Consider the following 17,383-nt stretch of genomic DNA (forward strand, 5'->3'; position numbering starts at 1 on the left):
TTATTGTCATTGATGAATCACCTGCCAGGAGCGAGCAGCCTTTACTGGGAGGACATCACAGCGGCATTGCGATGATCGCAGAGATTGCTTTGGATCTGTGGTGGGAGCACTGAAGATAAATAATCTGCACGGGATCAGAAACTGGTTACATATGCTGCCAGGTAATTTTTTATTTTTTATTTTTTGTTTACTCTGTGTCACCTTCCTTTCCGTGTGTTTTATGGCAATTTGCACAGCTGCTATTGGTCTGTTTACAGTTTTATAACGGTGATCTGTTGGTTAATGGAGATTTGAGACAGAATGAGACCCCTAGTGTTTACACTGCATAGTAAAGCCTTGATGTTAGTGCTTATTAGAGCAAAAGATAAACAGTCTAGATGCTCATGTGATTCATCCCATAACTAACTTGTAACATGGAGTTTTAGGGGAGCTCGATTCCAAGGAGGCATGTTGGCCTAATTTACTCTAAGCACACTTTAGCTCTTCTATGGACCTCATTGTATTATGCTAGTCTGTGTTAATGTGTATTTCCTTTTTCATTTATCAGACATTCATCGAGTGTTTTTGCAATAGACAGGTGTAGAACTACAGAGGTCCAGAGAAATGACTGAGCTAGTTGTGATAAACAGCTTATAAAAAAAGCATTGTTGCAGTTGCCACAAAAATGTTTTCCAGACACCTGAAGATGACTTTGGATATGTCTGATTATATGATGTAGTTCTTGAGAAATAGAGATTGATAAATAGAAAACAAATTGCAGATTTTGAGAGTGAACAAAGAAGAAAACAAACTTTAATATGGTTTGTTTCTGTTCAGTTTAGTTTAACTCAACTATGTTCAATTCCGCTTGATGCACTTCAATCCTATTCAGTTCTATTCAGTTTGTTTAATATAAAAAAATACTTCAGGTTGTATATAAGAGAAACCAGCCTAATTCAGATATGGAGATGCAGCAATCAACAGGCCAATAAATACAATCAGCCTGTTTTTCCTTCATCAGCTCTGACCTTTTATCTGAGTGTGTGTAAGTGTGTAAAATTGAAGAACTTCAATTGTTAGCAGTCTATAACTCAGCAAACAAGCAATAAGGGATTTGATTAAGTTTTTTTTTAGCTAAATACAATTTCATCTGACCCCTTGATTCAAAACTATGCATCTGATACAAGAAGGGTTTTTATTTTCACATGTTTTTCTTTAAAAGGAATTAATCAAAATCCCAAACACACATATGTTATAGAAAGGCAGAACTTGGTATCAGCCTTACAGTTGCATCTCTACTTCTCTAATTTAGAATTACATGACAAAATCAACTTGTTATAATAATGCTTTCAAATAAAATTTTAATGCCGGTTGGTAGCGCTACATGCTATTAGAAACACATGCTATTACAGTGTAATTTTTGAATGTTGTAATGGAAATTTCAGTTGCAGTTAAGCTAGAGTCTCCCTGCTCTTCCTGTTTTCCATCACTTATGTATCAGGTGAGGAGATTGGGAGTGAGGAAAATGGATCCACATGGCCAAATATATTATTGGGATGCAAAGTGTGAATGCAAGACCCTTGAAATTTAAATTGTTATTAAAGACAGCATCCTAACTATCCTTTGCTGTTGCAGTTTTGCACATACTGATAATAAGAAAGACACTTTGATTTGATATATATTGTGCAGCTCAAAGTTAAGTGCAAAACAAGGTATAAGAACTTGTTTTGAAGATCAGCTAGTAAATCTAGTACACATTTTGGTGATTGTTGCATTCCTTGAAAGTTATATCCTTGAAATAATATTTTGAAGAAGCACAGCTATAGAGGTTTTCACTAATGACTGTGTGGGAATACATGTGAACCTCCTATTTTCTTCTTTTGACTAATTGCATGGTTTAGAGAGAGACCTGTAAAACAACACAACACTGGCTGCCCTTATTGCTACATATTGGAGACTTTGGTAAACGTTATCATAATAACAATGTCATCGGCAGCTCTAAAAAGTATAATTTCAATTAAGTAAAATGTTCACATTGTGACTCTTAGCATTACAATGTGATTAGTGATAAGTGTGTTTGTTTTATTCTGCCACACATTTAATCTCGTAAGCCACGGACAAGTTCATTTTAAAGAGAGGGATTAATTGAGGCCTAAAGTAATTGAGTTGCTTTGTTACATTAAAATCAGACCAACAATTGCATTATTGCAATGAAAGATGTAGATAAACTCAGTGAAAATAACAAAAAAAGAGCGAACATGACAGCTGAATGCTACTTGAAAAGAGCTACGTCATTAATTGATCAGTCTAATTTAATTAAAGTGCTGAGATCCATGGAAAATCCAGCATGTATGTTTACCAACAGAGACTTTGTTATTCTTATCTTATTTCTAAGGATTTACAATTTACAATGTCAGAACACTAATCTTAATTTCAGCCGTAGTGCATCTTAATAAAAATTAATGATCTGTAAACATGCGTGTTTACTGTGTCACTTAGCTTTAAATAACATATCTGCTGAAAACCTGACAATCATTCCAGTGCTTTTCCAATTTGGGGTGTTTCTTTATTTTTGTATTTAGCTCCATTTACATTTAACATTACAAAACATCGATCCAGTTTACAGGTATTTATTTTAAGAATGACATCTCAGCTTTTCGTGTTGTATTTGTGCTCTTTGTGTTTCCAGGTGTGTGTGTGGAATGTGGCCAGAATGAGCAGCACATTTGTTACATTAGCTGAGGTGCTGGAGGCTCGGGGGGGACCTCTGCTGGAGGAGGAGATCTGGTCCCTGCTGCTGGGTGCTGCAGAGTGTTTAATGGATGTCTCTTATAAGGGTAAAGGGTTTCAAATAGCCTCTGGCTCACATAATGTGCTTCTTTGCTGTGACCACACCTTTTTGTCATTCCAGTGTTGTTTTGAAATGGGTTTGACCCACAGTGACTTAGTTGTGGTAAGACATCTTTGTGCATACTATTTTCCTGGACTTCTTGTCTTTTTCAGGTCACAACAACATGTGCAGCATCATCAGCCCCACCTCCTTGCTGTTGTCAGCCACTGGCTCCTTAGCTTTTAAGAACTGTGGCCTATCAGATGAGGTATCTGCATTTGCTGCTCCTGAGATGCTGCAGGACCGTGCCGGCTCAACCAAACCTGCCACTGATAGGGTCAGTGCTTGGGTCCTAATCCCTGTCTTACTACCTTGTTTAAAAGATGAAAAGACCTTCGTGATAGAAGCAGCAGCTATGTAGCAATTGCTGTTTTTTGTTGTTGTTGTTGTTGTTGCTTTTTTGTTTTTTTTCATATCAGGACCTTTTCACCTTACAACTGACAGAACTGATTACCAAGTCAGGGCTCTCATAAGCAGATGTGGTTCTCCTGTGAATGCAAAATCTCAGGACACGAGAAACTGAAGGTCAACTAAGGAGTAAATACACCTCCTAGTGGCTGATATAGGCAACATCATTTTTTAAAAATTGTGGTTTTGGCTGTATAATAAATCATTTAATAAAATTACAAATACATTTATTTTAAAACAATTTACATACATTATAGTTTTTTTAATTCACACAAAAAATTCACAAGAATTTACAAAATTACTTCAAAGGCACAGCTAATACATGCAGTAATTACACACTGCATTAAAGAGGAACATTTCTTTTTTTCAAGTAAAAGAAATATCCTTCGTGTTTTGGGTCAAATATTTTTGTTTTCTAAATGACAGAATAATTTGCCAGATCATTTTTTAGAAAATACTTTTAACTTTACTTAGATTCAGTAGTTTACTTTTTTTTATTTAATTTTTTTTAATTAAAACATAAGATATTGATCAGACATTTTGCATGGCTTCTTGCAGTAGTTTGTTAGAATTTTGACTAAACTGCTGTTAGTTAGTCAGGATTTTAGGCCACTTTGCTCAAATTCTGCCTAGAATCTTTTTTTTGGACTAAAGTCAGGGCTTTGCTTTGTGATGGTTTCTCCAAAACATTGACTTTGTTACCCTTAATTCACTTTGCAATCACGTTAGCTGTATGATTGTTGCATCATCCATCTGGAAAACCCATTTACACCCAATCTTTAATTTCACTGCTGATGTCTTCATGTTGCTTAAATGTTTATTCATAATGCCATTTCAGTTCCTTCAGCAGCAAAAAGAGCCCCACAACAATATGCTGCCACCCTCATTCATCATGATTTGCATGGTGTTTTCAGGCTTACAAATTTCCAGCATTTTTCTCCAAATGTATCAATAATATGGCCAAAAATGCAAATCTGGACTTTGTCTAAATTAATCAAAAGTGAAAGTTTTTCTCTCTTAGATTTCATGTTGTTTTCGAGTAATGAGTTCTTCCTGTCTGACTGAGTTTCCAGTCCATACAAGGCTTTCTTACCAACTTATATCAGCATCTTCACAAAATCTTTTCTTTTCTTTGAGGTAGAAGCACAGATTTCATATTTTAACATTTTCATTTTTGGGAAACAGAACTTATCTCTGTCCTTAACAATATGATGGCTGGACATTTCTAGGCTAATTGCAGTTGTGTGGTTTAACAAACCAGCCAATAACAACATAGCAAATCTTTATACAGCTGTTTAAAAATCCCTGGTCGTCATCTGTGTGGATAAGAGTTTCCTTTGATGAAATCTATCATCCTGTTGATTCTGTAGGTTAAAGTAGGCATCTGAGGAACATGAGTGTTTTTTTTAAAAATAGTTTTAAAATAGAATGAGTCTAGAAAGCTAGCATGGCAGGGCTAGCACATATTTGCTTCTAGGCAATTAAAATATTTTAAATTATGAAAACATACAACAAACAAGTAAGAAACATTACATTGCAGTGGCAAAATAAAATGGTAAAAAGCTGGAAAGCAGACTGCAGTTATTAATTATTATAATTTTGAACGGTTCTTAAAAACAGGCAACAATATTCTATCAAAGTGTCACTGCATTTAAATTGTTTTCTATTGTTTTACACTTGTGCATATGTATTAATTAGTTTTATTTTGTAACCTGGTTGCTGTGTATTACAGACTTCTGCTCAGGTCCCTCTTGAAAATGAGATCCAGATCTCAACAGGGTTTCCCTGGTTAAATGAAGGAAATAAAACAAATAATAATACTAATGAAAGTTAGCTATAAACAATCTAGATGAGGAGCAGAAGACCTGAATAGTCTGAAACAATGACACCAGGTCATGTATTATAAATAGATACATTGAATCTATTTAATTATTTTTTTAAATGGTATTTAGATGTCCAAAACATTTTTCAATATTAAACACGTCTATCATTATAATGCTTAACAATCATCTCATAACCGAAACTGTTTTACATATCCGCTGCATAAAATCAATACTTAAAGTTATGAATAATCATTAATCAATTGAAAGCTTTTTGAATTTCTGAATTAGCAAATTGACCTTAATTAAATCTTTTTTCATCTTTATTTTCTGAGAAATCTTAGCAGATTTATCTGCCTTTCGGATAAACAACTTGACTTAGACAACCTAGTGTTGCCAAACGCTTCTTGTATTTTACATCTCCAAAGCCATATAAAGAATAAATAACTGTTTTCAACACACTGGTGGTTCTGAGGCCATTTTGAAAGTTGACATAGAAAAACAGTGAAAAGTATATTAAATGTCAAATCCAAGGAAAGATAGCTACATATTTTCAGAAAAGTTAACATATGTTTTTTAGAGCCAGTTATCTCTGTCTTAGTTCTAGAAATATGCTGTTTTGTTTCTCAAGAAATATACTTTGTTACACAGATGTTGGTGTATTCGCTGGGAATGACTCTCTACTGGTCGGTTGATTTTCAGCTACCTCAAAATCAGGTAGGAGCCCCTGAAACAAAACTTTTCTTTTTTCCTGGTTCCACAGTCCACTGGCTTAGCCATTTGTGATGATATTTTCCTTTTCAGCCAGTTCAGTTGAGTGACCATTTAAACAGCATCCTCCTCAGCATGTGTGAGGATCTGGCCCACCGCAGGGTAAACCTCACATCAATTCTGGAGGCCTGTGAATCCCAGCACAGGGCCTCCAACCTGCTGCCGCCCACAAAAGTGGTTCGACAGCTCGTGGAGGAGGTTTTTCATGAATCAGTGAGTTGTAGATATCAGAGGACTGCATGTCCTTCCTTTCTGGCTTTACACCTTCTCTGCAACCAATTTTATAGATTATGTGTCAAAAATGAAAAGGCATGATAGCTTTCCTTGATTTTTAGGTGGATGGTTCTCTGCCAGACAGCAACATTCCTTTGAGTGGCAGGAGCCAGATGATCAGGGAGAGACTTCACAGTGAGTACAGCTTCTGATAAATAATCTTCTCTTGTATGCAGTTTGATGATACAAATTATTTAGTTGTGCCTTGGAACTGCATAAAATTTTAACTCACACATGTATATTATCCTAGAAATTACCTTACAGTTATATTTTGACTCAAGATAGAATAGAGGTCAACAGGATTAAGATCTTAACCTCAAGCAAGCCTGGGATTAGACTTCAGTTGGAACCAGTAATCAGACACAGGGCATGCAGGATGCTCCAGAATAAACCTTCATCATCCTTCAGTTGCATTCATAAGTCTCTTAGAGGAACTCAGAGGCTGACAAAAATCAAATGCTGCTGTCATCTTTCATCTTCTCCCTGCCTGACAGGAAAGAGAGGGCCATTATCAGACTTCAGTGAAGGAAGCGCTGAAGGGCGGAGGTACTCAACGGACTCTGACTCAAAGTCAGGTAAACACACAATATAAAAGATGCTTCGGAGCTGTTTTTTATTGTTTATAAGTTACTGTCTTATACTTGCTTATCTCAGAATTTCACAGTCAATTTTTTTTTCCTTTACCTGACATAAAGTAAAATGTGTAGAAGGAATTTGTTTAATTTTTCTGGTTTAGGGAGTTTACCTCAAAGACCTTGGAGACAAAGACCAAGAAGTTCACCCACGCTGCTGTACCAGTCTTCTTTAGACAGGCATGTATTATTCGCATCAGCACATCTTCACTGGGAGACAGAGAGTTTCTACTATTTTCATTATCTCTGTGTAAGCTGTGCATACGTTTACACACACTCATCATGGCCATGAATGTCACATTTGTTTGAAACTTTCTAGGTTTTACTCCACTCTTTATTTTCTTGCATAAAATAACACAACCATTCACTTGTATTTTTTTAAATACAAAATTTTCATTCACAAATTGGAATTTATTTTTTCTTAACAGCATCCCAAAAATATTTGGTTAAATGTCTCTTTGCAAAAGCCACAAAGTTTCTGGCATAATTCTGGTAAGACTTATGACTAATTCCTGAATAGTAAGACATTTTCAGCAAAGTTAAGGTTGGAACATTTTTAAGGTTTATGTGAGTCAGATTTATTTACACGGTGTGTAAGCTATCACCAATGACCGTAACTTGTTAATGATGCTACCACCGCCATGCTTGACAGTTTCTACAGTGTTCTTGGGTTCTACATGCCTCTGTACATCTATTAAAAAATTACTAAATGAGCTAACATTAAGAACATGACATTTTGAAATGTCATATTGAAAATTTTTGGACAATGCTCAAAGAGGAGGTTTAAAGGAGGTTTTCAACAACATTGAGACTAATCAAACAATCAACTGGAATTATGCCAGAAGCTTGTTGGTGGCTACAAAAAGCATGTGGTCAAGGGGCAAATAATAACGCCCCATCTCCAAGGGACATCAGTATAAACTTTTGTATCTTTTTTAATTTTTTAGAAAACAATTTGAAGTTGTAAGTATATTGATGTAATTTTGACCCACCAAAGAGCAATGAAAATTAAAATGTCACTTCAATAGTTTGAAGTTAACAGAAAGAATGAGTGAAAGTCATTTTCCAAGCAGATGAATTTTTCCCTTCATCATTTTGTCTCTCTCATCGTCTGTGCTGACTTTGGAGGGACATGACTCTCACTGCTGTTTTTGACTTTTCGGCTCGTCCACACAACGATTACTCATTCTGTCCTTCCTATCCTGCCTCTGTCCCATCAGACTCCCTCGGAGGGTACGCCGCAGGGACAGCAACTGCAGCTGGATTGGTAGGAGCCCCCACCACGATTTCTCTCCAAAGGCATCAGGCAGATCTCACAGTCCTTCCATTACCTTCAGCGAATCCTCGCTCAGCCTGAGCCAGAGAAAAGCTAAGGTAAGAACAGGAGCATTTTTGTTATGATAAATAGACTTAAAATGTTTTGTAGGAGCAAAAGATGCAAGGGAATATGAACCTTTGTGAGCTCAAATTTAACACTGGGGAAATTTGAATTTAGCAACAGACAGTCAAGAAAAGCAGCATAAAATAGGTTTAATATTCCGTAGGGTTTTTAATTATATGTTGTATATTTCAGGCATTGGGTCCAGAATTTATGAGAATGCCAGATGAGCAGCAAATTCTTCTTGAGCTTCCAGGATCTATCGTGGTAAATTATTGATTTCAAGTCTTCCTGTTTCTCTATCTGCCCCTTATTGGTGTATTTATATGTTCTTCCACACTTTTTAAGTTGTTGTTCTCGCACGTTGACCTGTCTACATGCTTAGTTGCATGTTTGTTACAACCTTCTCAGTGTGTCTGTTGTTGTTGTTTTTTCTATGTGCATGCATTTCTCTGTGTTTGCACACCACAGTCCAAAAAGGGCCATTCAAGTTCCTCTCAGCGAGAAGTGACTGTAGTGCTGCCTAACGGACAGTACGTGGTTGTTCGCTGTGACATTAAATCCAGGGCAAGAGATGTGTTTGACATGGTGGTGGCTCACGCAAACTTGGTGGAGCACTTTTACTTTGGTCTTTCCTTCCTAGATGGTAAGAGGACATGTCAAATTGGACCTAATCTGTCTGTATGAAAAGTGACCAAATCAGAAATTATATTTGAAATGTCATAAATATGATTCTAATTGAACATTTGTTTTGTAGAAATCACCATAGTAATTGCAGAGAGATAAAGAAATGGTTTGATAGTTTTTTGTTGTTGTTGTTCTGTTTTGCAGATGATGAATATTTCTTTTTGGATCACGAGACAAAAATCTCCAAAGTTGCACCTGATAGCTGGAAAAAAGGGCAGATATCTTCGTTCTTGGTGTTTCTTCGAGTCAAATTTTTTGTTGATGACATTGCCTTCATTCTGTAAGTGCAACCTTTTGAAGTTCAGTTCTTTTGCGTAGAGTTGATGCCTTTTTTCAGCATTATTTGATTTTGAGTAGTGTAGCTTCAACGACATTAAATGTCAGTTAAAAAATATCAGCTGGAAGAAATGAGAAGGAACACTCTCAAAACCCAAGCAGGACACAGAAAGAGACCAATCTTAAAAACGGAAGCGTTGTGACAATTTCAAACAAGAGAGAACAGAATTTGATGCAATTAGAGACAATATGCAGATGACAGGCAAAATTGAACAAAACTCAGTTTTCAGACCAAAACAGATATTTGTATCTGCAAAAAAGAAAAAAAAATCCGCCTACAATTCAGGTAAGTCAAGTAGATCTTGACTTACCTGTGCACATGAAATATGTAAAATGTGCAGTTTTTTGACATCATTTAATAGAACATTGATTGAAAGTTTAAACTCAGGTCTCTAAATTCATAGTTTCTTATCCTTTATTTCATTTATTCATCAATATATATATATAGATATATATATCTGCGATGTGACATCAATAATTGCTTTAATTTGTTAATTAATGACACTAAATAGTACCTGAATAATAATTGCTCCTTCACTGTCCAGGCACAGACTGACTCGGCACCAGTATTATTTACAGCTGCGTAAAGATATCCTGGAGGACAGGCTTTACTGTAACGAGGAGACAGGCTTGTTCCTGGCTGCTCTCGCTCTGCAGGCTGAGTTTGGTGATTATATGGCAGAGGTACAGAAGAAACACAATAGACGTCCAAACACAATAGTAAAATATTTCAAATACCTACTTTATGAGGCAGCGTGTGACCAATAGTGTGTGTTTTTGTGTCTGTCTAGTTGTATGGTAAAGACTATTATCAACCTGAGCATTATGTATCCAAGAGAATGCTGGAGAAGCTCGCTGTGCCCATCATCAGAGAGGAGTTGCCGAGACTACATGCAAGTCATGCCCATTTGCTGCCTGAAGAGGCAGAAACAGAGTACCTAAAGGTAAATGTGTCCTTCCCTTACCTTTCTCTTATGACATGCTAATTTGAAAGGTGATTGTGTGAACTTTTTTTATAATAATCCCCCCTCAGATTGTCCAACAGTTGCCGGAGTATGGAGTTATGTTCCACCGCGTAGGAAGAGAGAAAAGACCATTGATAGGAGAATTAGTTCTGGGAGTGTGCGCCAAAGGAATCATTGTCTATGAGACAAAGAACCACCTGCGAACTGTCACCAGGCGCTTTCTGTGGAGGGAAACAGACTCTATATCCACTGGGGTAAAATAATAAGTGACATTCCACTTAGGTTTTGTTTCAAACTGTTTCTAGAAAATGTTGCAAAGGAAGCATTTTTCGATTTTACAACAAAATTATGCCTTTTTCAACATGCTTGCATGTGGGGAATTGAAAATGGGACTTTGTTGCACATTTTATGCAACAAATATGTATTTGTGGTAATATATGGTGACTTTAATCACTGCCAATGTTTCACCAGTTGTATTTTGCTGTAATATGAATCGCTACAAGAAATCTCACTAGCTACAGTAACTCTGTAGAATTTGAATTAATATGAGTTTCAAAAAAAATTAAATTTCCCTTTGGGATCAATAAAGTGTTTTTTAGATTTGACTTTGAATGAAGAGTGACTGCATATAGCAATTTTCAACCATATTTTTATTCTTCCTATTCCTCCAGAAAGGACCAGATTTGTTGCTATTAGTTTTCCCACTAATTTCTTCAGGGGAGTCAAACTAAACGGGGCTGAATACATTTGCATGCCACTTTTCTCATGTTTTTAATTTGCAGTTATGAGTTACACTTTGTGTTTGTTCATAAAATATCTGTTGGTGTCTCAAGTAATGTTTGAAGTGTATGAGAATTTTTGCGATGATTTCATGATTTTGTCATATTTCAATTTTCATTTATAGTGTTACAAAAAATCTATATCTACAGTTTATAGTCATGACCCTGACTTGTGTTTGTGTTTCAGCGTCGTAAGCTGATCATAGAGTGTGGTGGACCCAGCGGTAAAAAGCACATCTTTGTAACAGAAACCTCTAAAATTGCACAGTACCTCCTGAACCTCTGCTCAGCACAGCACAAATTTCACAGCGAGATGACATCTCGACAGCTCAACCACACAATGATACCTGGTGAGACGGCTTTAGTTATTTCGCCAAATATATTACCATACTTTCCAATGTTAATACATACACACACACACACACACAAAAACTGAACAGGAATGTGACAACAAAGACAAAAATAAAAATAATATGTCTCTTGTTCTCCAGATGAGAACATATCTGCCTACAGGGCTCGTAACATGAGCCTGAAGCGGATATCTTGCTCAGAGGGCATGCTGAACCATGTAGGTTTGACATCTGGCCAGGCCGACTCCCTCTCCAAGTCCTGTGACGATCTTACTGCCAAGCTGGAAGCTCGACTGCGCCAGCAGAGAGAAATGAGGAGAGAGATGGGCAGAGATCTGAACAAGGAATTGCCTGGAACGGGAGACCTCAGGGATGGGAAAGAGCGACAGTCTTGGAGGTAATTTCTGATGATGATGATAATGATGATGACAAGAACAGTCTCTTTGGTCACTGGCATTGTTGTGAAATAAATAGATATACTCATACATGTCGTAGCTCTCCAAGGATTCCCAGACGGCTGTCCAGTGTCTCACTACAAAAACAGGACTCTGATGCCTCTTCTTCTCTAAGAGGTGACAATAATAAACCTTTACTTCGCATACAGTTGCACATATTTAACAACCAAAGTACAAATGTTTGTCAAGTCACATTTTTTTTCTATTAGTTGATACTCCAACACGGACACCACCTGAGAGAGAGATAGTTTGTGTGATACTGAAGAAAGATCCCAAACTGGGTTTTGGTGAGGATTTCTTAAACACACTTGAATATTTAAACGATGAAAAGGTTGTGGTCTTTGCAGTTTATCCCTAAGCAGGTTGCCTTCTTCTTGCCATGTTTCTTTCAGGCTTTGTGATAGTAGGAGAGGACAACACAGGAAAACTTGACCTGGGGATATTCATTGCTTCCATTGTGCCTGACGGCCCTGCAGACAAAGATGGACGAATCAAACCTGGTACAGAGGAATGAGACTTGGAAACATTTGATTTACTGCTGAAATAAACAAACCCTGAAAAAATATTTGCCGCTGATACTGATTTCTCAGGGGTTTTTTCTGTCATGCTTAATTGTTGTAGATCCTTTAGCTGATTTCAATGTGAGACAAAGATAAGCTGAATAAATCTAAGAAGCCAGAGAAAGAAAGGCCTCCTGGCAGAAACAACTGTCAGCAAATATTTGGATAACTGATTAAAAATCTTGTATATTACATTAGAGAATGTTTGGCTTAATACTGTTTGCAGAATTTATTTAGTTTATAAATACCCAGTAGATTTTCAGCACTAACAGTTTCTTGATGTCATCCCAGAGCATCTCGATGGAATTTAGGCCCAGGCTTGGACTAGGCTCCATCAAGACATTTTTGAGTCACCCAGAGGTGAACTTGTTGGTTTATCCTGATGCATAACCCAATCATGATTGGCATATTTCTTCAAAATTTAGAACAGAATTTTTAGCTCCTTCGATTGTGTGAAGCCATCCAGTTTATGAAGAGCTAGAGCTAGATTGGTTTGTTTTTACTTGAAGCCATAACTGGAAAACTGAATTTTTCTTTTAGCTACTTTTTAAAAATACATTATAACCTTTTAAGTGTGACAGAAAAGGCAAAAACAAAACAAATCTGAAAGGGAACAAATTATATATCACAGCACTGTGTGAAAGACTTCACAAAAAAATTGAAGATGCAGTGTGATAAACATCTCAACTTTTCACCAGTATCTATTTGGAATATGCTCCTTTTCTAGGTGGACGTCTCATTTCTCTTAACAAGACCAGTTTAGAAGGAGTCACATTCAGCGACGCTGCTGCCATCCTTCAGAACAGTCCTGACGAAGTAGAGCTCATCGTTTCACAGCCTAAACGTAAGAGTTACTCTGCTGGGTCTTCTCTGTAATCCCTATAGTTCAGCCACTTCAGGGTTAAGGTTTGTAATCTCTCTTGGCTGCGTTCCTTGCAGACTCACTAAAGGACAGACAGGGCTCCTTGAGTCAGAGCACTCTGGGTTTGTCATTAGAGAGGAGTTTTGGATCACAGACCACCCTGAGTGGCACAGAGTTTCGCCCCCCTGTGGAGGAGCTGGAGGAGGCCATCATCTTGTCCAGCATGGCCACTCCGAAGCATAACAGGAAGCTCCACATTCCTGTTGTCCGAATACAAGATGCTCAGGTAGGAGGCATTGTTTCGCAGGGGCAATTGACTTTGCTTCCATGGAAGATGGTTAACAGGTCAGACAGTTTCCAGTGCTAAACTGATTAGGTGCTCCTAATAATTGGATGAAGCTCCACGTCATCCTCTGGTTTCAGAAACAATACTTGAGTAAACATGCTGGGAGAAAGGATTTCAATAAAGTCCATGATGCAATGCGCTTTAAATGGCCTTCCTTAAACAGATAATTGTTTGCTAATTATTGTTAACCTCTCCAGACTTTATTCATACTCTCTTGTGCAATATGAGTGGATTGTATCAAATTCTACTGTTTGTAAACTATCTGAAAATGGCCTTTGTAGTAATTTGAATTTGATGGATTAAATTGAACTGAGCCAAACTGAAACTAACTGGACTAAATAGAAATAAACTGAAATGAATGAAGCTCAGCTTCATAACAAATGTCATTTCAAAACAGATAAAAGAAAATAAGAAAACAGTATGTATGTTAATTGAAAATTGTAAAATTGAGAGGTTCAAAGTCAATTTTAAAACTTCTTATTTTATCATAAAGTTTTGGGCCTGTCTTTTTTTCCTGCTTTTACCTTGCAGACAAAAAGTGGGCAGTCTTGTTTTTCTTAGAAACAGTTTTTCTTTTCTGCTTCCCTTCTAGGATGCGTCTCCAAGGTCTCCGTCCATCTTAAGCCTTAAAACCGGAGATCGTTTTAATATGGATATAAAGAAAAGCAGTGGGAGCCTTGGAATAAGTGTCACTGTGAGTTACCTCTTTTCTGTTTGGAATCTGTTTTGATTTTATTGTCTTAACTAATTTGGAGAAGATTTTAAAAACATTTGGGGAGTAAGAAGTAAAAGAAATGTTCTTCAAACTAGAAAAATGACTGGAAAGACTTAAGGGGAATAGCATAAATGTAGCAAGGTAAACAGTGCAGAAATTCTAATGCTTATTGAGTTTGGATGGTTAGGCTCAGTTCAGGCCTATGACATTGAATAATTACATCTTTTTTCTCTGCTCCAATAAGGGTGGAATAAACACAAATGTGCAATTTGGAGGCATTTATATTAAGAGTTTGGTGCCAGGAGGAGCTGCTGAGCAAGATGGACGAATTCAGATTGGTATTCCTTTCATCTTTAATGTTAAACAGTGAAATGAAATTGTGAAACAAAAGATTTAAATAGATCACGTTCAAAATTCACATTTATTTCAGCTCTGAGTTGTGAATTATTAATCTTTCATGTCAGTTTTGATTGCTTGTTTTTAAAAATTTGCTTAAATGTTTAGAATAGAAATTAAATTACTGGAATGGTTTTGTGATTTATACAAAATTAGAGACTAACTACCCCAATGGTTCCTACTTCTATGTGCATTTCCTTAGATATAAATATTGATTCGACAAGCACACATTTCCCCATGATTCTGTGTGTACAATGTATTTTGCACATCCATGAGATTAAAATTGGACAAGAAACAATCTGTGTTTGTTGACACGGATGCAAACCATCTATATATTGACTGCTAATTGTAAGGATATTTGTTTTTGTGCACACGGCAGGAGACAGACTGCTGGAGGTTGATGGGACCAACCTGAGAGGAGTGACTCACCAACAGGCTGTCGAGTGTCTAAAAAGGACTGGGGAGGTATTCATAAACAAAAATTCTTCTTGTGATTATTCAAACTCTTTTTGGTTAAGAACATAAAAAGCTACAAGAATAGCCCGTGAAATATTTATTCAAGCCTTCCTGGGATAGAAATTTATAATTTACATTGGAGACAAATGCCACATTGCATGTTTAGAACAGCTAACAATAGAAAACAACAACTTCCCCTAAAAGGAAGACTATTTATTACCTTTGAATGGACGCTGACATGTTCAAATCCAGAATATTCTCTGAAAGTCAGAAGTTTGAGGCTTAAATGAATAATTAATCTTTCTTAAGACTGCAAAGCATTGGATGCTTATTCTTTTAAACCACAACACAGGCTTCAGAGTTTTTAACTCTCCAAAGTGACTCTTCAAATATTTGGCTGAAGATGGTTGAACATTTTTTGAACAGTAAGAAGAGGAGACCAGTTTTTAATTTGCCTCCCATTAAACTTCGACAACAGAATGACATACAGCAGCTTTTTTTCATTTCTTTTATAGTTCCAAAACTATTCATGCTGATCTATTCAGATGTATTTCCATTCCACTGAGAAATTTATGTCAGATAGGAAAATAAGACAAATGCCAAACAATTACAATTTAAAAAAAAGATTAAAAAAATACAAACAAACCCAAAAAGAGTGATGTTAGAAACTCTTTCCCAATTGTCACTGCAAATATTTCTAATGGCATAACAGTATTTCAGTCTGTAATTGCTGATTAGTTTTTTGCATGTTTCCACTGGTGTTTTGACACAGCTTCTGAGGTTGGAAGGATTCATGCCAACATAATCTTTAGCTCCCTACTCAGATTTTCCTAAACATTGATATTACTTTCAGCCGAAGGAACATGTTGGCTAAATATTATTTTTTTAAGCTTTCTTTTTGTATATTTATTAGTATTAATAAATATTGAAATTGCCACAGTTTTCTCCATTAGCCATTAGCCAACAGTTAGCCATTGCAAAAAGTGTTTCTATCATCTGTTTCACAAGGATCAAACAACTTTAGTGTCAGACTTTTGTTTTAAAGATTGTACTAATAATAATTCCCCACTGTTTGTGCTTAGATTGATTCTTTTCTGGTGAATTTTAAAGATGTGAAGAGGTTTACAGTTGTCAATCTGTTCCTTGAAGGTGGTGAACCTACTGCTGGAAAGGGAGCCTACTGCTGTCTTGGAGCACAGAGCTGACTCCTCCTGCTTCCCCTTGATACACAGTCCGTCATACACTCAGTCGACCCCCAGGACAGAGGTCTCTATGGAAACAACTTTGAGTGGTCGAGCCAAGGACTACAGCTTTGTGATGGATGGTGAGGAAAAACGAGAAAAGGGCAAATGCACCATCTCAGATAGAAAAAAAAACAAAAAAAACGTATACACATACACATGCACACACAGGGCCCAGGGCCCCGGGGTGACTGTGACTCATCTGACAGCTACATTGTGCTAGTTGTCAGAGGCATCCAGAACTGATGCTGCCTCAGTCCCTTGAGATTGCATACACTGAAACCTTGAAGCTGCCCATTTCTTGTCTGAGTCTGGGTAAAGGAACAGCTCACTGTCTGAATAAACCCTCAGTTTTTCTAATTGGAATATTAAAAGAAAACATGCAAAATACACACTTAAAAATGTACAGATAGACTGTTTCAAATTACAATTACACAACATTTCTTTGTTATGTCTTCTCTCTTTCACAGAAAATATCCATGAAGTGGTCCTGAAAAAGAGTCTGTCTGGTCTTGGCTTCAGCTTCTACATCTCACAGCTGCGCTCGGGAGCAGACCGTGGCAGCGTGGTTCGCATCAAGCGGCTGTTCCCAGGTCAGCCAGCTCAAGAAAGCGGCCAGCTGCGAGAGGGGGACATCATTTTGTCTGTCAACGGAGAACATGTGAAAGATCTCTCCTACCAGGTTGAGTTTCCACTTTTAAAATACTGTCACGAAAATATGGATTATAACGGATTATAATTGTAATACATCAATGAACTTGGTGCATAACAGCAGTGTTTTCTCTGGCTTCAATAATATGTTATTAGTGAGATCAATGGCCCTGTTTCTCTGTACACCCTCATCACAGATTCACCTATTTGTCAATCTATTAACAATGATAACCAAGTTAGTTGTGTCGCAGTATGTATGTTCTTACATTTTTGGATAACCTTAATATTTTACAAAATAATGCATATTACCCCACACTCCAAAGCATTCATTTTGATTTTAAGAAATTAATCCCAGAAGTGTGAAAGGTAAGATCAGTTTCGAAGTTTTGTCACAGATACTTTGTTAAATTTAGGTGTGGACTTTGACTGGACC

General features: G+C 36.8%; 1 protein-coding gene across 1 annotated transcript in view; it reads left to right on the forward strand.

Moving 5' to 3' along the window:
- Nucleotides 1-17,383, forward strand: part of ptpn20 (protein tyrosine phosphatase non-receptor type 20) — a 32,531-nt gene that overhangs the window by 700 nt on the left and 14,448 nt on the right. The window contains exons 2-28 of the mRNA XM_055029176.1: nucleotides 29-161; nucleotides 2,669-2,816; nucleotides 2,983-3,146; nucleotides 5,749-5,814; nucleotides 5,902-6,081; nucleotides 6,204-6,276; nucleotides 6,636-6,716; nucleotides 6,878-6,953; nucleotides 7,994-8,147; nucleotides 8,347-8,418; nucleotides 8,623-8,797; nucleotides 8,983-9,118; nucleotides 9,720-9,858; nucleotides 9,966-10,118; nucleotides 10,208-10,393; nucleotides 11,106-11,268; nucleotides 11,410-11,665; nucleotides 11,764-11,840; nucleotides 11,933-12,010; nucleotides 12,116-12,223; nucleotides 13,011-13,127; nucleotides 13,223-13,431; nucleotides 14,084-14,185; nucleotides 14,451-14,544; nucleotides 14,982-15,067; nucleotides 16,208-16,382; nucleotides 16,770-16,981. Of these exons, the coding sequence (XP_054885151.1) occupies nucleotides 2,693-2,816; nucleotides 2,983-3,146; nucleotides 5,749-5,814; nucleotides 5,902-6,081; nucleotides 6,204-6,276; nucleotides 6,636-6,716; nucleotides 6,878-6,953; nucleotides 7,994-8,147; nucleotides 8,347-8,418; nucleotides 8,623-8,797; nucleotides 8,983-9,118; nucleotides 9,720-9,858; nucleotides 9,966-10,118; nucleotides 10,208-10,393; nucleotides 11,106-11,268; nucleotides 11,410-11,665; nucleotides 11,764-11,840; nucleotides 11,933-12,010; nucleotides 12,116-12,223; nucleotides 13,011-13,127; nucleotides 13,223-13,431; nucleotides 14,084-14,185; nucleotides 14,451-14,544; nucleotides 14,982-15,067; nucleotides 16,208-16,382; nucleotides 16,770-16,981 (3,456 nt within the window). The 5' untranslated portion in view covers nucleotides 29-161; nucleotides 2,669-2,692. The remainder of the gene's footprint in view (nucleotides 1-28; nucleotides 162-2,668; nucleotides 2,817-2,982; nucleotides 3,147-5,748; nucleotides 5,815-5,901; nucleotides 6,082-6,203; nucleotides 6,277-6,635; nucleotides 6,717-6,877; nucleotides 6,954-7,993; nucleotides 8,148-8,346; nucleotides 8,419-8,622; nucleotides 8,798-8,982; nucleotides 9,119-9,719; nucleotides 9,859-9,965; nucleotides 10,119-10,207; nucleotides 10,394-11,105; nucleotides 11,269-11,409; nucleotides 11,666-11,763; nucleotides 11,841-11,932; nucleotides 12,011-12,115; nucleotides 12,224-13,010; nucleotides 13,128-13,222; nucleotides 13,432-14,083; nucleotides 14,186-14,450; nucleotides 14,545-14,981; nucleotides 15,068-16,207; nucleotides 16,383-16,769; nucleotides 16,982-17,383) is intronic.

This window comes from Poeciliopsis prolifica, unplaced genomic scaffold, assembly GCF_027474105.1.
Source record: "Poeciliopsis prolifica strain line A6 unplaced genomic scaffold, Auburn_PproV2 SCAFFOLD005, whole genome shotgun sequence".
Lineage (NCBI taxonomy): Eukaryota > Metazoa > Chordata > Actinopteri > Cyprinodontiformes > Poeciliidae > Poeciliopsis > Poeciliopsis prolifica.